This window comes from Dreissena polymorpha, chromosome 8 (assembly GCF_020536995.1).
Source record: "Dreissena polymorpha isolate Duluth1 chromosome 8, UMN_Dpol_1.0, whole genome shotgun sequence".
In the NCBI taxonomy this organism is placed as follows: Eukaryota; Metazoa; Mollusca; class Bivalvia; order Myida; family Dreissenidae; genus Dreissena; species Dreissena polymorpha.
In genome coordinates this window covers 6,100,762-6,121,967 of record NC_068362.1, presented here as the reverse complement: position 1 = coordinate 6,121,967, position 21,206 = coordinate 6,100,762, and the positions used below count along the sequence as shown (strand labels likewise).

The following is a 21,206-nucleotide window of genomic DNA, read 5'->3' as shown; positions in this document are numbered from 1 at the left end:
GTGTCATGTACTGGCTTAATGATGGGGCGCTTTTTATTGCTGCCCCAGCTACCGATTATCAAGGAAAAGTTTAAGTTGATCCACTGACTGCCGCTATGTCAGTATGTGACTGAAATAATGTTTACACCCCTAACCATACACACAAACAAACAAACAAGTAACCACACAACGAAAGGGAAATGATTGGCATGTTCAAAATCGTATCCACAGTTTAACAACCTTCAAGGTTTTAATGGGTTTTTGATTGATGATTACGCTCATTGAAGTTTGTCACTTACATAATCAATCTGGTCACTACAGTTGGCATATGCTAATGCCTACTAAATGACAGAACGGGTTATGCAAATATCAATTGAGATTGAGCGTTATTTTTAATTCCTTATCATTAAGCAAAGGTGTTAATGAGCGTTAATGTGATATTCTGCCACATCACCCTGTAAGTCCACACTATATAAGAGGGCATGTGTGAAGACATTATGAGAGCAGTTTAGACTACACACCACCATGAAGACTTCAATTGCTTTACTTCTTGCAGTGTTCGCCGTGAGCGCAGGTAAGATTTTGTAGAACGTCTTTCAAGAACGTGCATGTTAGTCAATCTTCTAGTTGAATAGGGTTTTAAACATTTGTACAAAGTGTATCATGTAAATATAAATTTAATTCAGTCGTTTCTATTCTTGAGTTATTATTATTCGTTTTGAGAATACTATGTTTAATTAGAAATGCAAATGAGAAATTAGATCCGAAACAATAAAGCGTCTGTATCGACACAATACAGATTTTTGTGTCTTTTGATTATAATGTTTGAAATCGATGTTCACCGAATTTGTTTTAATTGCATGCAAAGTTTTTTGTAAATTAATATGGAACGAACGTAACGTTTAAACAATTAAAATTAAACCGCCGACAGCATCAAAAGCCAGTAAGCCAGATAAATAAAAAAATGTAATTATATACTGTAATCCAATCGTGTCAGAAACCCAAATGTGTTCATAACTGAGTGTGTGGAAGCAATTTATAATTTTTTATTGGGGCTAAGAAGTAGTTCGTTAAAACGGATGTTAAATACATTAAAACTATTGCTGTCACGCGACAGTCTAATTTTAGATTAATTACATTGCATCGTTAATGAGTATCAATGTTTCATCGTATGAAATGATTCGTATTGTAAAAGCATAATATTATAAACAAATAATTCCTTGGACAAGTTCCTTAAATAAATCAAATACAAATGGCTTGTCTTTTTAACTTGTACTAATGAAGTTACTGTCAACATTTTAAAACTACGCCATATCAAAAGGCCGATAGCGTGCAGCGACTTTTGACAATAACGCTTTTCTGAATGCGTGTATTGTCTATCACAGCACGCACTACTGCAGCGCAGTTTAGTAGCGATTTAGTGAGCCGTGCCACCAACAATGTTCCATTAAGACGTATATCCTCTTACTAATATAACTTCTGAATCCTGCTGTCGCAAACGGTATAGGATGGTAATCATACTGGAAATAAATGTTTGTATCGATGTCGTTTGACATGTATCAAAGCTTAAACGGTATCGATATTTTTTCAGTATCCGGCATTGCCAAAAAGGGATACGGTGGGGGATATGGTGGAGGATATGGTGGAGGAGGCGGCGGCTACGGTGGATACGGTGGAGGAGGCGGCGGCTACGGTGGATATGGCGGAGGCTACGGTGGTGGATACGGGGGCGGATATGGCGGAGGTGATGGTGGAGGCTACGGTGGTGGTAGTTTTTACGGGGGCGGAGGTCTTGGTGGCGGAGATTATGGAGGGAAGAAGGGATGCCATGGAAAACACTGCGCTTTTGGCGGAGGCAGTGGTGGATTCCTAGGCGGTTACGGTGGTGGATATGGCGGTGGATACGGAGGAGGTGGATATGGAGGAGGTGGATACGGTGGAGGTGGATACGGTGGCGGTGGATACGGAGGAGGATACGGTGGAGGTGAATACGGAGGTGGTGGTCTAGGTGGATATGGAGGAGGTGGATACGGAGGTGGTTACGGTGGTGGTTACGGTGGTGGTTACGGTGGTGGAGGTTATGGAGGAAAGAAGAAATGCACTGGAAAACACTGCGGAGGATACGGTGGAGGTGGATACGGTGGAGGTGGATACGGTGGAGGTGGATACGGAGGCGGTGGATACGGAGGAGGAGGATACGGAGGAGGTGGATACGGAGGTGGTTACGGAGGTGGTCTTGGTGGATACGGAGGCGGAAGTTACGGTTTAGGGGGCGGTGGTGGTTTGGGCGGTGGCGGTGGTGGTTTTGGCGGTGTCGGCGGTTTCGGCGGAAGTTTTGGACATACTCGACAATGCAAATGTGCGAAGAGATGCAACAAATGGCAAAAGTTTGTTGGCAGATGCCCCTGGTGTCAGAAGAAATGCAAACTAGTGTTTTGTTGTAACCGAGGAAAATACTAGATCCATGCTACAAGGGTAGGCATGTCGGCTGGACAAAAAGTGAGTACAATATAGCGTGTATTATTAATTGTTTGTTCGGTAAAGAGTTTCGTGTTCTTGTTTTATTTTATATTCAATGCAAACGAATATAATTATTTACCTTTACATTATTTAAAATTGTGGTGTATGCATGGACAAAATGTAAATTGTCTCATTAACTTAACGTATATTGGAACATTACACTTTGGTATGCGTTTATACGATATAAAACGCTATAACATAACTGCAAACAACAAATTTCAGTTTTAATTTATAACGTATACCTATCTTTCAGGCGAGATGGAATTCTACATCGACATCGAGACTGAAGTAAAGATCTGATTTTTATTTCACAATAGTGTATATAACTGACTCTTTCTAATTATATTCTTAGCATTCATTTGTAGTTGTTTATTCCTTTGACCTTGTTCAAACCAATTCAATGCATATTAAAACAATTAACGCTTAAAATTGGATCAAGAGGGATTAAATAAAGTAGCGGGTCGACCCCACCCACCTCTTAAGCTTTCAATGTTTACACCTCACACATTTGTAAAAATATGACATTATATTAGTTATTTCTTACGAAAGTCGGAAACTCCATTATTGTATTATTTCAATGATTTCTTCCAAAATAATATGTAAGGCCAAAATCATTTTAGTTTCTTTTACTAGCAGCATTTTTCTATAACAATATCTGACATTTAAAAACACAATCATCTTTCTATTTAGGCCTGCTCTAACCGTTGCTGTCAGAAAAAAGTCACATTCCATTCAATACCAATAAAGAGTAAATGAGCAATTTAAATCATCCTCGGCACACGCGGTATATATTCCGTGGTAATTTCATCATATTCCGTCGGGAAACAGGCTTTAAATATCATTTTTAATTAAAACTGATAAGCCAAATATGGCAAACGTATAGTTACTCTTTGAAGGAACTCCGCAAAGGGCCGATCATGTGAGCGACTAGAGATAAGTATACCAAAGCAAAATGCCAGCATCTGCATTATACATGTTTGGTAACCCGTCGTTTGATTGGTTGAATAACCTCACATAATTTACCATGTAAATAAGGATGTCTATTACTTATTCATGACCACGATGTTTAGTCAGCCTAATCTGATGAATTTCAACAGTTTAGCGTATTTGAGTGGGCTCCGACTATCTTAAAATAAATAAAAGCGATGTTCCGATTTACTATTACGTTTATGGGATTTTCCAAATAAAAGCATATGAATTAAGTTATTCAATAGTCACTTTAAACACATTAATTAACTGACCTGATAACATTCAAACAAAATACATATGTTCGCAATTTTATTAAAAAATAAAGACAAGTATTAATATTACAGAGCTTAGAGGTCTCATGGTATATTTATCCGATGAAAAAATAAACATGACGCGTGCTATTCATAAAGAAAAACAAAACTAAGTCCGTACCTATTGTCACCAGTCGAATGTTCCATTAAAAGTAACGTATCCCTCTGATTTCTATGTTATATGCTGATCTTTGATCCAAGGACCTGATTCACAAAAGGTACTTATTAGCTCAGCTAATTTCAGCTCATAATTATGCAAACTAATGGAAATGTACCTTCAAACATTGCAAAGAATATGTGCGTAGAAAGAAAATAAATAATAAAACACGGGCAATAACGCCCTAAAATATCCACGGACACGAACGTAGGCGCGCGGCACATGTGGAGTGATGCTGCCTGAAATATTGAAACTGCCTGACAAGCCCCGGAGATCTTGCGCGGTAATCACAATGTCCTATATGATATAAAAGATCTATAACTACCTAAAAAATCAGTTGCGCGTAACTACCGGACAATTGGCACATCTCCACCAAATGAGGAAACTGCATAAAGAAGTGTCTTAAAATCCCTTACAGAAACGAAAAATGCCTTAAAAAGTAGCATAAGTTATGATCAAATTACATGTACAAGTACTCAATTAAATCAAAGTGATGAATGCACTTTTTTGACGTTCCGAAAGCATATAAAGTATGATTAAAATGGTAAAATTTTCAATCACCATCATATTTAATGAATAGTGTTGGACGTTTTAATACCTATCTCACTTAGAATATAATTTCATGATGGAAATTCCCTGTACAAAAATTTTGATTTTGACACCATATACAAATTCAAAATATACAATAAGATAATTGATGACAATAAATAAAAATAAAATATGCGAGCAATACGTTTTACTGACGAATAAGGTAGTCAAATAAAGACAGACCTGTTGACCCGTACTTTGTTGTTTTTGCATTACTAGTTACCCTAGCAGTTCAAACTGTGCCAAAACTTGGCGTAGCTGGTTTTTTTCCCAGCTTTTCACCTTAACTTTTACATAACACCAGCAGATACGCATGAATATATTCGAATATTGCATAGGCTGATTAGAGATGAAAACTATGAACTTTGGCTACGTCACTGTGTCTGTGCTCAGCGCAAAGGATCTAGCACTGTTCAATGTAAGGAATTTCGGACTACTCTCTGTATGTTTAAACGGCACAAATTGTGGCCCAGTTACAATTGTGCGTTTAAATCCATTTTGCAGAGTTTCAGGGTCAGTACTCGTTCACTAAATCGTCCGGAGAATATATAATTGACTATCGATAAACACAGTTTGCTTTCAAGATGAGGAAACAAACATTACCAAAATAGTATAGTGTCATGATAAGAGGAAAATCGTTTAATTATCAAACCATAAATGTTTGCCGTACTCGGCCAGCACGTCTGAAAATCGTTCCTAAACGCCTGGATAGGCTGCCCTTATTTACAAGTTTGCTATTTTGATTTCAATTTTGTATCGAAAAGCATTGTCCTAAACGTTTCCATTTACAATTCGCAATGAGATTTTTAGTGACCCTCGTCATGCCAAAATGGATCTTATTCCATAAGCGCCCTTCATATATATGGCCCACTCAGTCTGCGCATCTCTCAGTCTGGTCAGGAGATACATAATGAGACCATAACACATTGAGTGATTTTATAGCGAACAGCATTGACTCTGACCAGACTGCGCGAATGCATAGGTTAGGCATAAGATACGCTGACCGAAACGCATAAGACACAGAAAAAAAAAGTTGCAAAAACAGTCGATTTTGATTCGTGTCAAGTTCTTTCTTGGTTTGAACATGACCTATCTTTTTTATTGCATAAATCGATTCCGCTTAGAATGCCCTTTAAGAAAAGGTATGGTTATGGGGGTCTCTATGTGCAAAATGTTGCATTTATTTTCGCTCAAAGTTGTCGCTTTTACATTGAATTATATAGGGAAACTATTTAGTATATTCTGACCTAAAGTATTGACCTCTCACTGAAGTAAGCAAAGGCAACGTATCACCTAGTTGACCCTTCCTTTCTATGTGCGAATGAAGGTTGAATGTGAAGTGTGCTGTTAACTATCATAACTCACTACGTGAGCGTACCCGTCGCTTTTTTCACACAAAGTATGAACCACAACATTATTATAATAATAAAAGTATTGGTATAAGTCAGTATTGTTTTAAACTCTCAGGCAAACCACATTAAAACTTGAGCTACGCTGGCCGAAAGACCATAAGACCCATTTTCGCATGACGCGGCTATGAAATTGTTACATAAATCTTAAGAAAGAAAACTGCATGTTAATCAAATATAAACATACTATATATTTCGATGATGTTGAAATACACTCATAATAAGGCATGTGAGGACACATATGATGTGCACTTCCGTAGTATAATTGTTATCTACTTACACTTATGTGTGGTTTGACTATGATAACACACATTTCATGCGTTGAATATTCGCATAACAAGTGAACAGACACACACGTTAAACTTTTGTTTTCAATTTAATTATTTAGAAACGTAAATTGCAAACTTTATTTCAAAGTCAGCATTTACGCCGACTACCTTTTTCAAAGATATTTCTTGTTATATTTAGTTGTTTTTCATATTCGGTTTTAGCGATTATGAAGCATGTTTGAAATAATTTCATGCTATCGTTCCGATGAACTGTTGTTTTTTTGCCGAGAACATCTCATGATCACGTGACGAACTAAAGACGCTTAAACACCCGCATAAAAGTACCACGTGACGAAAACGCACGCTAAACACAAATACCATGCGACTATGACTTTTATTATGCAAAAATATACACTTCCGCGAGACGTATTATTCGCAAAAACTTCTATGAAGCCTTTGTAAACATCTGTTAAGAACCAACAAATGAAACTTTACATATACAGAAGCCGGGGGCCTATGATTGGAATTATGTAAAGAATTGACCTCTCACTGAAGTAAGCAAAGAAAACGTATCACCTTGTTGACCCTTTCTTTCTATGTGCGAATGAAGGTTGAATGTTAAATGTGCTGTTTACTAACATAACTCACTACGTGAGCGTAACCGTCGCTTGGTTTGCGTCACACAAAGTATGAACCACAACATTAGTATAATAATAAATGTATTGGTATTAACCAGCATTGTATTAAATTCTCAAGCAAACCACATTAAAACTTGAGCTACGCTGGCCGAAAGATCATAACACCCATTTTCGCATGACGCGGCTATGAAAGTGTGATTTAAATGTTTGGAAAGAAAACTGCATGTTTATCAAATATTAATATACGATATACGTCGATGATGAAGAAATAAACTCATAATAAGCCATGTAAATTTTTATTTACTTACACTAATGTATAGTTTGACTATTATAACACACATTTCATGCGGTGAATATGCGACTATTTACGCCGACTACCTTTTTAAAAGATAATTCTTGTTATATTTAATAGTTTTTTTTATATTTGGTTTTAGCGATTATGAAGTATATTCTTTATTGATTCTTTTCTATATACGCTCCTTTCAAAATTTTTCCATATAACACGATATTCACATAATGTTTCCATTTATTAATGAATATAGTTGAAGAACTCAAACCTCTTGCATAAATTATACAACTCTTCCTATCGCGGATGCGGCAGATGCGGCAGTTGCGGCGGTTATCAGGCTAAGCGTAGTTAAGAGCAGACAGACTTGCATCGCGTAGTACTGAACTTAGTTGTTCGCAAGGCTAATCAGGGAAGGCTAGTCAGGGACGACACTTTCAGGGACGAAATATCCGTTTTAGGCGGAAAGTGTCGTCCCTGATTAGCTTATGCGAACTGCAGCGGCTAGTCGGGGACGACGCTTTACGCACATGCATTAAACACCCTTTTCACAGAGCACGGCACATTTGGAAACTGCACGTGAAGCTTTATCGGATCATTAGGTGTATAGATATCGTCGGAAAATAACAGGCGAAAGGACGGACGGATATCGACTATGATGAGTTAATCCTCGGAGAAAATCGTATCACATCACGGAATATTTAAATAATATCAAACAGAATTCGGACCGATGGACAGAGCGTCAACAATAAACATCCCTACTTATGGAAACCTTAATAAGTATTCCAGAAATTCCAGGGTCAGCAAGAGAAGCATATGGGGCGCTAATTTAGAAACATTTTAACAGTTATCCCGAGTGTATTTGTAACGACGTTACGGATGTGGTAATTATTTTTGTTAGGATATTGTAAACACCTCTGGACAATTTTGCAACAATCTATTTTAGAGAATTATATTGGCACAAAGATCAATTTATTATTTTATGAAGGATTGATTTGAACACCAAAGTACTTGGGATCGTCAACAGTTTCTAATATTTGTCCATGAAGTCTGTAATTAAAAGATAATTTAGATTTATTTCTGGTTATGTTTGTAACTTGGCATTTACTTGGGTTAAACTCCATGACCCAGAGAAGTTCCCATTTCAGTAGTTTATCTAGATCTTCTTGAAGAGTATGGCATTCATGCATATTGATGATTGTAAGGTACGGTATACGGCAATGTTATCTGCAAATAAGCGAACTTGAGAAGTAATAGATTGAAGTAAGTCATTTATATAGAAAAGAAAAGGTAACGGACCAAGCACAGACCCTTGTGGTACCACAGATGTCATTGGTACCTCGGATGATAATTCTCCATCTAGAGCAACACGTTGAGTTCGACCTATAAGGAATGAGTTGATCCATAAGAGAGTAGCTGTATCTTAACAATGTTCCTGCAATTTGAAAAGAAGTTTAAGATGGTTCACTTTATCAAATGCTTTGTTGAAATCAAGCAATATTAGATCAGTTTGTTGTCCAGATGTCTTATAAACGCCATTGTCTTTGAGTCTCAAATAAAGTTAATCTCTTTTTCTTTTTAGAGGTTTAAACGGTTGGGTAATCCATGGTAATGATCTTCTTGTACCTATAGTTTTTGAGGGAATAAATTTTATTATACCAGTTGATATCTCGTCTGAAAAGAATGACCAAAGTTCTTCTACCTAGGTACTTTCACCATCTTCAAGAACCCTGTCACGCACTCCTTGCATGTGGGTTTTAAAAGAATCCCAGTCTGCCTTTCTATACAGCGGTACAACCCTGGATTTCTTTTTTGTTCTTTTTGGTTTTAGATCTGAAATAAAAGATTAATAATCATGGTCTGAAATACCTGGAAGAGATTTTACCGAGTTAACAAGAGTATGATTAGAGGTCAGGTAAAGGTCCAAGATGGTGATTCCTCTTGTGTTTTCAGTCACCATTTGAGTAAGGTTAAAATCTGCAAGCAAGTCAATAAAGTCATCATAAAGTTTTACATTACTACATCCAGTTTCTGTATCCCAGGAAAACTTGGGGTAATTAAAATCTCCGAGTATCCAAAAATTTCCTTTCAGGTTGGCGGTTAGCTCAAGGGATATCCTAAATTCTTCCGAACTTTGCACATCAGCTTCTTTTGGTCGATAGTATGCTGCTATATATAAAGGTTTACAAGAGGTTGAATGATGAATTTTAATCCAGAGTATTTCACAGTTAATTTTAAGCTGTTTCCATTAAGTTGCCAAAATTGTGTCTTTCACAAAAATAAAGACTCCTCCACATTTGCTGCTTCGGTCTTCTCTGAAGGGGGTATAACATAAAGACTTTGGGAAAATTTTACAGTCTTTATGATCTTTGGTCAACCAGGATTCCGTACCTACAACAATATCCGGTTTATGATTATCTTATAAGGCATAGAATTCAGCTTCTTTTTTATTTGCTATGGACTGAGAATTTACACATATAACTTTTAATTTGGGGTACTATTTAAAGGGTGTTTTCAGAGGCTTGGTGGCCGTCTGCGTCATAGTTCGTCTAGTCTGTGTAACATCTTTTAGCGGTTCAAAACTGTAATGGGAAGAGAGGGACGACAACGAGTGCAATTAGCCACTCGAAAAATTATGGCAATCACATATCGAGCACACCCACGAAAAAGACACATCCAGTGCTACTAGGTCACTGTATGTATTGGTATCAACATTCTGACGATTTATATGGAACCAGTGAGAACATGTGTCACACTGTTGGGCTTAATTATTATCAAAAACTTCAGTACCACATGACCAACATGGGTATTCAGGGCCGGAAATTGTCTCTATGTCATGGGATAATGAGAGAAGCGAAATACATAAGTACATCAATGATGAAGTACGAGTAAATTTCTGTGGTATGTTAAATTCGAGTAAACACCCATACATATAAAAAAAATCAGGTAGGATACTATTTGGACGAACAGTGGGCCTTGGGTGGTAGGGGAGGCTACTGTTTTGGAGTGAAAGTAAACAAGGATTAGAACAGCTACGGTGTCAAATGAATCAAAATACCTGTATGCATAATTAAAAACAAGACTGTAATGGCGGCTACTAGAAGTCAAGGTCACTTTGACGAAACCTTTTATGCACACAAAAGTGCTATAACTACCAAAAACGGAGGCAAGTAGCCAATAATTCAATGAAACAACCTCTTATTACATGAAAACTATCTATTAAACATTAAAACAAACTAAAAAATCAAACCCTTGAAGTCTAAGATTTATGCTTTTTAAGAAATTTTGAAGAGAATCGATAAAGTTTGTTAGTCGGCACGACGCATGCGCAACAAATAATACGTCTTTAATCTGTAAAAATTATATTTGCCTATAAAGTGCAATATGGCATTTAATTCGTATTCGCCGGTTTTTCCTTTTTTAATATAAAACAAAATGAATTTAGTGTGGTGTATCTGACATCAAGTGATTACAATAAAACGATAAATAGATAGACGTCTCATGTGATTTATGAAGTATTTCTGGAACCGAAACGTGATTTATTGATTGTAGCACACATTTCAGTCAGGATGAGTGAACCTTTCGCACCGTTCTCTAGCGGGTGACGAATAAACTGCAGGGCATCCATGGACAGCGAACGAAAAGAGTAAACGATGTAGTGTTCTAACACCCCCACGAATATACTTGTTTTAAGATTCTGTAAGTGTACTGCAAAGTTTGACACATTTATGAAATACTTGTTCTAGTGTCCCACTGTGATTTGTTAAATGGGCGATAATTATCAAGCATGCTATCTGAGAAAGAATGTATAGTTGTCAATCGCACATTTAACAACGATTTGTGTTGCGTGGGCATTTGAGGGAACTTTTCACAGATTTTGGCATGAATTGAAGTTTGTAATTTTGCTTTATATTGATAAATGTAAACATTGGATCTACAAAAGCTCCAGTTAATAAACAAGAATAAAATTAAAGAAAGAAAAAAGTAACCCTCAACTGGGCTCGAACCATTGACCCCTGGAGTAAAAGTCTATCGCTTAGACCACTCATACCATTAAAGATGTATTTTAGACTTTGTATACATAATCCTCGTAGTATCACAAGACCTAACGACAACAACAGAACATCCAAATTATTTAATCGTTTCGCATTGCAACACTTAATAATTTTCAGGTTTTTAAATCGTCAAAAGATGAAAATTATGGATATTTTAGAGCATGGTAAATGTTCAGTATTACTGTTTCCTCACAATTATCATAACTACAACACAAATTTGCGAATCTGAAACAATTTTTTTTATTTTGTCATTTTACCAAAACTTCAAAGGCCCCTTTAATACAGTAAATAGAGTCAAGCTATCTACGTTACTGTTTTCTTCGATATTTACGCTTTTCTAGAGATAAACCAATAGCATCAGAGCTCTCGGTTAAAATACATGCCTTAAATGCATTTGAATTATATTAAAAATAAGTCAACATGTTATGAAAGATATTTGACAACGCGTTTTTTGCGAAACACATTTCATTATGTTCTCACAGTGGCGGCTAAAGTAGTTGCAGTTAAAATTAGGTTGCAAATAAGATATAAACTATCCTGGCACAAGTAATTAAGCCGTTTTATGACAAAAACTATTTAATGGACATATTCGTATTTTTTGTATAACTGGTCTCATACAAGCTGTGTAAAACCATGGCATAAGCTCAACGTGTTTAATTTGTGTTGTTGATGTTTCGTCGTTTCGTTTTAGTTGTTGTTGTTTTGAGTGTTGTTGTTTTGGTTGCTTTAAACTTATACCATCAATATTTACCTGAACAAACATTATAGTGTTTACCCATAGGATGGTAAGTATTCATGTTCCAAATTAAGCGTCGGTCACACCGGGTTTCGGCGACCGTTACGTCGAGCTTGTTCAACACGCGATCAACATGCGGCCATTTCAAATTTTTGCTTGGGATTTGTTTGTCACAAGAACGTGTGTTCATATTTAAGTTTAAATTAAGTCGATCTATAAGAGTAGAGTTAACGCTCGATAGACACAATTCTTAATCCGGTCTCGACCTTCCAAACTCGAAATAATGGGGTAGGCCTGCGTCTGTTCAGCGATTTGCGTCCAACTCAAGGTTTGTGACCATGGCTGGAGTAAGGCCAAAAAGACGATGTTTAAGTGTAGTATAGTATACGAATCTTGAATTTGCATTTTATAAGCTATATACATTTAATTTACAACAAACAGGTCGGCTTACGCATTTTAGGATCGCTTTATCGATCCTCAGCCAACCAACATAACCAGGGCGAGTGTCATGTACTGGCTTAATGATGTGCGTTTTTTATTGCTACCCCAGCTATCGATTATCAAGGAAAAGTTTGCGTTGATCCACTGACTGCCGCTATGTCAGTATGTGACTGAAATAATGTTTACACCCCTAACCATACACACAGGGAAACAAACAAGTAGCCACACAAAGAAAGGGAAATGATTGGCATGTTCAAAATCGTATCCACAGTTTAACAACCTTCAAGGTTTTAACGGGTTTATGATTGATGAATACGCTCATTGAAGTTTGTCATATACATAATCAATCTGGTCACTACAGTTGGCATATGCTAATGCCTACTAAATGACGGAACGGTTTATGCAAATATCAATTGAGATTGAATGTTATTTTTAATTCCTTTATCATTAAGCAAAGGTGTTAATGAGCTTTAATGTGATATTCTGCCACATCACTCTGTAAGTCCACACTATATAAGAGGGCATGTGCGAAGACATTATGAGAGCAGTTTAGACTACACACCACCATGAAGACTTCAATTGCTTTACTTCTTGCAGTGTTCGCCGTGAGCGCAGGTAAGATTTTGTAGAACGTCTTTCAAGAACGTGCATGTTAGTCAATCTTCTAGTTGAATAGGGTTTTAAACATGTGTACAAAGTGTATCATGTAAATATAAATTTAATTCAGTATTTTCTATTCTTGAGTTATTATTATTCGTTTTGAGAATACTATGTTTAATTAGAAATGCAAATGAGAAATTAGATCCGAAATAATAAAGCGTCTGTATCGACACAATACAGATTTTTGTGTCTTTTGATTATAATGTTTGAAGTCGATGTTCACCGAATAAGTTTCAATTGCATTCAAAGTTTTTTTTGTAAATTAATATGGAACGTACGTAACGTTTAAACAATTAAAATTAAAACGCCGACAGCATCAAAAGACAGTAAGCCAGATAAATAAATAAATTGTTAATATATACTGTAATCACATCGTGTCAGAAACCCAAATGTGGTCATAACTGATTGTGTGGAAGCAATTTATAATTGTTTATTGTGGCTTACCTCGGACCTATTTGTTTGCATCTATTCATTTGCATCTATTTCATCTAAGCATTTTCGATTATCAGACACCTTTATTCTCTATGAGCTAAGCACATTTATAAAACGCTTAACTGATCTGGTCTATGAATATTTAAGAAGTAGTTCGTTAAAACGGATGCTAAATACATTTAAACAATTGCTGTCACGCGACAGTCTAATTTTAGATAAATAAATTGCATCGTTAATGAGTATCAATGTGTAATCGTATGAAACGTTTTGTATTATAAAAGCATAGTATTATAAACAAATGATTCCTTGGACAAGTTCCTTAAATAAATCAAATACAAATGGCTTGTCTTTTTAATTTGTGCTAATGCAGTTACTGTCAACATTCTAAAACAACGCCATATCAACAGGCCGATAGCGTAAAACGACTTTTGACAATAACGCTTTTCTGAATGCGTGTACTGTCTATCACAGCACGCACTACTGCAGCGCAGTTAAGTAGCGATTTAGTGAGCCGTGCCACCAACAATGTTCCATTAAGACGTATATCCTCTTACTAATAAAACTTCTGAATCCTGCTGTCGCAAACGGTATTGGACGGTTATCATACTGGAAATAAATGTTTGTATCGATGTCGTTTGACATGTATCAAAGCTTAAACGGTATCGATATTTTTTTCAGTATCCGGCATTGCTAAAAAGGGCAAATACAACTACGGATACGGTGGGGGATATGGTGGAGGATATGGTGGAGGAGGCGGCAGCTACGGTGGATACGGTGGAGGAGGCGGCGGCTACGGTGGATATGGTGGAGGCTACGGTGGTGGATACGGGGGCGGATATGGCGGAGATGATGGTGGAGGCTACGGTGGTGGTAGTTTTTACGGGGGCGGAGGTCTTGGTGGCGGAAGTTATGGAGGGAAGAAGGGTTGCCATGGAAAATACTGCGCTTTTGGCGGAGGCAGTGGTGGTTTCCTAGGCGGTTACGGTAGTGGATTTGGCGGTGGATACGGAGGAGGTGGATACGGAGGAGGTGGATACGGTGGAGGTGGATACGGTGGAGGTGGATACGGAGGAGGTGGATACGGAGGTGGTGCTCTAGGTGGATACGGAGGAAGTGGATACGGAGGTGGTAACGGTGGTGGAGGTTATGGAGGAAAGAAGAAATGCACTGGAAAACACTGCGGAGGATACGGTGGAGGTGGATACGGTGGAGGTGGATACGGTGGAGGTGGATACGGAGGCGGTGGATACGGAGGCGGTGGATACGGAGGAGGAGGATACGGAGGAGGTGGATACGGAGGTGGTTACGGTGGTGGTCTTGGTGGATACGGAGGCGGAGTTTTCGGTTTAGGGGGTGGTGGCGGTAGTGGTTTTGGCGGTAAAAAATACTAGATCCATGCTACAAGGGTAGGCATGTCGGCTGGACAAAATGTGAGTACTATATAGCGTGTATTATTAATTGTTTGTTTGGAAAAGACTTTCGTGTTCTTGTCTTATTTATATTCACTGCAAACGAATATAATTATTTACCTTTACATTATTTAAAATTGTGGTGTATGCATGGACAAAATGTAAATTGCCTCATTAACTTAACGTATATTGGAACATTACACTTTGGTATGCGTTTATACGATATAAAACGCTATAACATTACTGCAAACAACAAATTACAGTTGTAATTTATAACGTATACCTATCTTTCAGGCGAGATTGAATTCTACATCGACATCGAGACTGAAGTAAAGATCTGATTTTTATTTCACAATATTGTATATTGCTGACTCTTTCTAATTATATTCTTAGCATTCATTTGTAGTTGTTTATTCCTTTGACCTTGTTCAAACCAATTTAATGCATATTAAAACAATTAACGCGTAAAATTGGATCAAGAGGGATTAAATAAAGAAGCGTGTCAACCCCACCCATTTTAATGTTTATACCTCACACATTTGTAAAAATATGACATAATATTAGTTATTTCTTACGAAAGTCGGAAACTCCATTATTGTATTATTTCAATGACTCCTTCCAAAATAATATGTCAGGCCAAAATCATTTTAGTTTCTTTTACTGGCAGCATTTTGCTATAACAATATCTGCCATTTCAAAACACAATCATCTTTCTATTTAGGTTTGCTCTAACCGTTGCTGCCAGTAAAAAAAGTCACATTCCATTCAATACCAATAAAGAGTATATGAGCAATTTAAATCATCCTCGGCACACGCGGTATATATTCCGTGGTAATTTCATCATATTCCGTGGGGAAACTGGTTTTAAATATTCTTTTTAATTAATACTGATAAGCCAACTATGGCAAACGTTTAGTTACTCTTTAAATGAACTCCGCAAAGGGCCGATCATGTGAGCGACTACAGATAAGTATACCAAAGCAAAATGCCAGCATCTGCATTATACATGTTTGGTAACCCGTCGTTTGATTGGTTGAATAACCTCACATAATTTACCATGTAAATAAGGATGTCTATTACTTATTCATGACCACGATGTTTAGTCAGCCTAATCTGATGAATTACAACAGTTTAGCGTATTTGAGTGGGCTCCGACTATCTTAAAATAAATTAAAGCGATGTTCCGATTTACTAGTACGTTTATGGGATTTTCCAAATAGAATCATATGAATTAAGTTATTCAATAGTCAGTTTAAAGACATTAATTAACTTACATAATAACATTCAAACACAAGGCTATTGTCAAGCAATATTGTCCCCTACCGGCTCCACCATTGTCAGAAATTCCACATTTTTCAGATTATTTTTTTTGGTTGCCACAGCATGCACAATTTTTGACGTAGGAACGAAATGAAATGACGTGCATAATGTCCATATTGACATCTATCCATGTTGCAAGTTTCATGAAAAAATATTAAGAACTTTGAAAGTTATCGCAGGATCCAGAAAAGTGTGACGGACGGACGGACGGACTGACGGACGGACTGACAGATGGAGCGCGAACCATAAGTCCCCTCCGGTGAAACCGGTAGGGGACAAAAATACATATGTTCGCAATTTTTATTCAAAAATAAAGACAAGTATTACTATGACAGAGCTTAGAGATCTTATGGTATATTTATCCGATGAAAAGATAAACATGACGCGTGCTACTCATAAAGAAGTCCGTACATATTGTCACCAGTCGAATGTTCCATTAAAGTAACGTATCCCTCTGATTTTTATGTTATACGCTGATCTTTGATCCATGGACCTGATTCACGAAAGGTACTTATTAGCTCAGCTAATTTCAGTTCATAATTATGCAAACTAATGGAAATGTACCTTCAAAAATTGCAAAGAATATGTGCGTAGAAAGAAAATAAATAATAAAACACGGGCAATAACGCCCTTAAATATCTACGGACACGAACGCAGGCGCGCGGCACATGTGGAGTGATGCTGCCTGAAATATTGAAACTGCCTGACAAGCCCCGGAGATCTTGCGCGGTAATCACAATGTCCTATATGATATAAAAGTGCTATAACTACCTAAAAAATCAGTTGCGCGTAACTACCGGACAATTGGCACATCTCCACCAAATGAGGAAACTGCATAATGAAGTTTCTTATAATCCTTTACAGAAACAAAAAATGCCTTAAAAAGTCTAATAAGTTGTGATCAAATTACATGAACAAGTACTCAATTAACTCAAAGCGCTGAATGCACTTTTTTGACGTTCCGAAAGCATATAAAGCATGATTAAAATGGTAAAATTTTCAATCACCATCACATTTAATGAATATTGTTGGAAGTTTTAATACCTATCTCACTTAAAATATAATTTCATGATGGAAATTCCCTGCACAAAGCATTTGATTTTGACACCATATACAAATTCAAAATATGCAATAAGATAATTGATGACAATAAATAAAAATAAGATATGCGAGCAATACGTTTTACTGACGAATAAGGTAGTCTTAAAGACAGACCTGTTGACCCGTACTTTGTTGTTTATGCATTACTAGTTACCCTAGCAGTTCAAACTGTGTCAAAACTTCTGACCTTAACATGGATATAGAGCACTAATGCGCTTTCTTGGCGAAGCTGGTTTTTTTTCCAGCTTTTCACCTTAACTTTTACATAACACCAGCAGATACGCATGAATATATTCGAATATTGCATAGGCTGATTAGAGATGAAAACTATCACTGTGTATGTGCTCAGCGCAAAGGATCTAGCCCTGTTCAATGTAAGGAATTTCGGACTACTCCCTGTATGTTCAAACGACACAAATTGTAGCCCAGTTACAATTACGCGTTTAAATCCACTTTGCAGAGTTTCAGGGTAAGTACTCGCTCACTTAATCGTCTGGGAATTATATAATTGACTATCGATAAACACAGTTTGCTTTCAAGATGAGGAAACAAACATTACCGAAATAGTATAGTGTCATGATAAGAGGAAAATCGTTTAATTATCCAACCATAAATGTTTGCCGTACTCGGCCAGCACGTCTGAAAATCGTTCCAAAACGCCTGGATAGGCTGCCCTTATTTACAAGTTTGCTATTTTGATTTCAATTTTGTATCGAAAAGCATTGTCCTAAACGTTTCCATTTACAATTCGCAACGAGATTTTTAGTGACCCTCGTCATGCCAAAATGGATCTTATTCCATAAGAGCCCTTCATATATATAGCCTACTCAGCCTGCGCATCTCTCAGTCTGGTCAGGAGATACATAATGAGATCATAACACATTGAGTGATTTTATAGCGAACAGTATTGACTCTGACCAGACTGCGCGAATGCATAGGTTAGGCTAAAGATACGCTGACCGAAACGCATAAGACACATTTTCGCATGACGCGACTATGAAAGTGTGATTTAAATATGTCGAAAGAAAACTGAATGCAAATTATATATTAACATACGATATCTTTCGATGGAGTTCGATGGAGAAGAAATACACTCATAATAATGCATGTGAGGACACATAAGATGTGCACTCCCGTAGTATAATTGTTATCTACTTACACTAATGTGTGGTTTGACAATCATAACACACATTTCATGCGGTGAAAATGCGCATACCAAGTAAAAAAACAAAAATGTTAAACTTTTGTTTTCAATTTAATTATTTAGAAACGTATATTGCAAACTTTATTTCAAAGTATTACGCTGACTACCTTTTTAAAAGATAGTTCTTGTTATATTGATTGTTTTTTATATTCGGTGTAAGCGATTATAAAGCATTTTTGAAATAATTTCATGCTATCTTTTCGATAGCATTTTTTTGCCGAGAACATCTCATGATCACGTGACGAAAAAAAGACGCTTAAAAAACCGCAAAAACAGTAACCACGTGACGAAAAAGCACGCTAAACACAAATAACATGCGACTATGACTTTTATTATGCAAAAGTGTACACTTCCGCGAGACGTATTATTCGCAAAAACTTCTATGAAGCCTTTGTTAACGTCTTTAATAACCAACAAATGAAACTTTATATATCCAGAAGCCGGGGCCATATGATTGGAATTATGTAAAGGTTACAGTATACTAAATAATCGTTTCATGTAGGGCTGTACTCTCTAAAAGAATATCATATTTGACTCGAAGGCATGTTTTACACTTTAAACTATTGTTCGGGTTTTATCTTTCGGAGATAATGGTAGGGCATAAATATGTGTTCATGACCGAATCCCTGAAATATGCTAAACTTGGAGACTAAAGTAAAGCCTTGCACTGAAAAAGGTTACATTCCACTAAGAGACGGCCGAAAAAAAAGTTGCAAAAACAGTCGATTTTGATTCGTGTCAAGTTCTTTCTTGGTTTGAACATGACCTATCTTTTTAATTGCATAAATCGATTCCGCTTAGAATGGCCTTTAAGAAAAGGTATGGTTATGGGGGTCTCTATGTGCAAAATGTTGCATTTATTTTCGCTCAAAGTTGTCGCTTATACATTGAATTATATAGGGAAACTATTTAGTATATTCTGACCTAAAGAATTGACCTCTCACTGAAGTAAGCAAAGGCAACGTATCACCTAGTTGACCCTTCCTTTCTATGTGCGAATGAAGGTTGAATGTAAAGTGTGCTGTTAACTATCATAACTCACTACGTGAGCGTACCCGTCGCTTTTTTCACACAAAGTATGAACCACAACATTATTATAATAATAAAAGTATTGGTATTAGTCAGTATTGTTTTAAACTCTCAGGCAAACCACATTAAAACTTGAGCTACGCTGGCCGAAAGACCATAAGACCCATTTTCGCATGACGCGGCTATGAAATTGTTACATAAATCTTAAGAAAGAAAACTAGATGTTAATCAAATATAAACATACGATATATTTCGATGATGTTGAAATACACTCATAATAAGGCATGTGAGGACACATATGATGTGCACTTCCGTAGTATAATTGTTATCTACTTACACTAATGTGTGGTTTGACTATGATAACACACATCTCATGCGTTGAATATTCGCATAACAAGTGAACAGACACACACGTTTAACTTTTGTTTTCAATTTAATTATTTAGAAACGTAAATTGCAAACTTTATTTCAAAGTCAGCATTTACGCCGACTACCTTTTTCAAAGATATTTCTTGTTATATTTAGTTGTTTTTCATATTCGGTTTTAGCGATTATGAAGAATGTTTGAAATAATTTCATGCTATCGTTCCGATGAACTGTTGTTTTTTTGCCGAGAACATCTCATGACCACGTGACGAACAAAAGACGCTTAAACACACGCGAAAAAGTACCACGTGACGAAAAAGCACGCTAAACACAAATAACATTCGACTATGACTTTTATTATGCAAAAATATACACTTCCGCGAGACGTATTATTCGCAAAAACTTCTATGAAGCCTTTGTAAACTTCTGTTAAGAACCAACAAATGAAACTTTACATATACAGAAGCCGGGGCCCTATGATTGGAATTATGCAAAGAATTGACCTCTCACTGAAGTAAGCAAAGGAAACGTATCACCTGTTGAACCTTTCTTTCTATTTGCGAATGAAGGTTGAATGTTAAATGTGCTGTTTACTGTCATAACTCACTACGTGACGTTAACCGTCGCTTGGTTTGCGTCACACAAAGTATGAACCACAACATTATTATAATAATAAATGTATTGGTATTAACGAGCATTGTATTAAATTCTCAAGCAAACCACATTAAAACTTGAGCTACGCTGGCCGAAAGATCATAACACCCATTTTCGCATGACGCGGCTATGAAAGTGTGATTTAAATGTTTGGAAAGAAAACTGCATGTTTATCAAATATTAATATTCGATATACTTCGATAATGAAGAAATAAACTCATAATAAGCCATGTGAGGACACATTACGGTGTTCACTCCCATAGTTAAATTTTTATCTACTTACACTAATGTATAATTTGACTATTATAACACACATTTCATGCGGTGAATATGCGACTATTTACGCCGACTACCTTTTTAAAAGATAATTCTTGGTATATTTAATAGTTTTTATATATTTGGTTTTAGCGATTATGAAGCATATTCTTAATTGGTTCTTTTCTATATACGCTCCTTTCAAATTTTTTCCATATAACACGATATTCACATAATGTTTCCATTTGTTAATGAATATAGTTGAAGAACTCAAACCTCTTGCATTAATTATACAACTCTTCCTATCGCGGATGCGGCAGATGCGGCAGTTGCGGCGGTTATCAGGCTAAGCGTAGTTAAGAGCAGACAGAAAATCACTTTGAATGAGCCACGCTCTGTGGAATGGAGGTTTAATGCA

The 21,206-nt window shown here is 36.6% G+C and overlaps 1 protein-coding gene across 3 annotated transcripts; it reads left to right on the top strand.

Moving 5' to 3' along the window:
• The first annotated feature begins 387 nt into the window (after nucleotides 1-387).
• On the top strand, nucleotides 388-15,258 carry LOC127842159 (uncharacterized). 3 transcript variants are annotated; one of them, XM_052371507.1, is made up of 3 exons: nucleotides 388-553; nucleotides 14,129-14,880; nucleotides 15,154-15,258. In XM_052371507.1, exons 1-2 carry the CDS (start codon nucleotides 505-507, stop codon nucleotides 14,839-14,841), a joined length of 762 nt encoding a protein of 253 aa, XP_052227467.1. In that variant the 5' UTR covers nucleotides 388-504; the 3' UTR covers nucleotides 14,842-14,880; nucleotides 15,154-15,258. The 3 variants fall into 3 exon arrangements, with proteins under 3 accessions (XP_052227467.1, XP_052227469.1, XP_052227468.1); XM_052371509.1 differs by lacking the exons at nucleotides 14,129-14,880; nucleotides 15,154-15,258 and adding exons at nucleotides 1,571-2,478; nucleotides 2,753-2,857 and having other exon boundaries at nucleotides 416-553; XM_052371508.1 differs by lacking the exon at nucleotides 388-553 and adding an exon at nucleotides 12,912-12,973.
• Nucleotides 15,259-21,206: the final 5,948 nt, after the last annotated feature.

Excerpts from the sequence above, each read along its gene's own strand:
- LOC127842159 (XM_052371509.1), top strand. The coding sequence starts at position 505 with ATGAAGACTTCAATTGCTTTACTTCTTGCAGTGTTCGCCGTGAGCGCA. Across the intron at positions 554-1,570 it reads AGTGTTCGCCGTGAGCGCAG|TATCCGGCATTGCCAAAAAG; the intron begins GTAAGATTTTGT and ends ATATTTTTTCAG.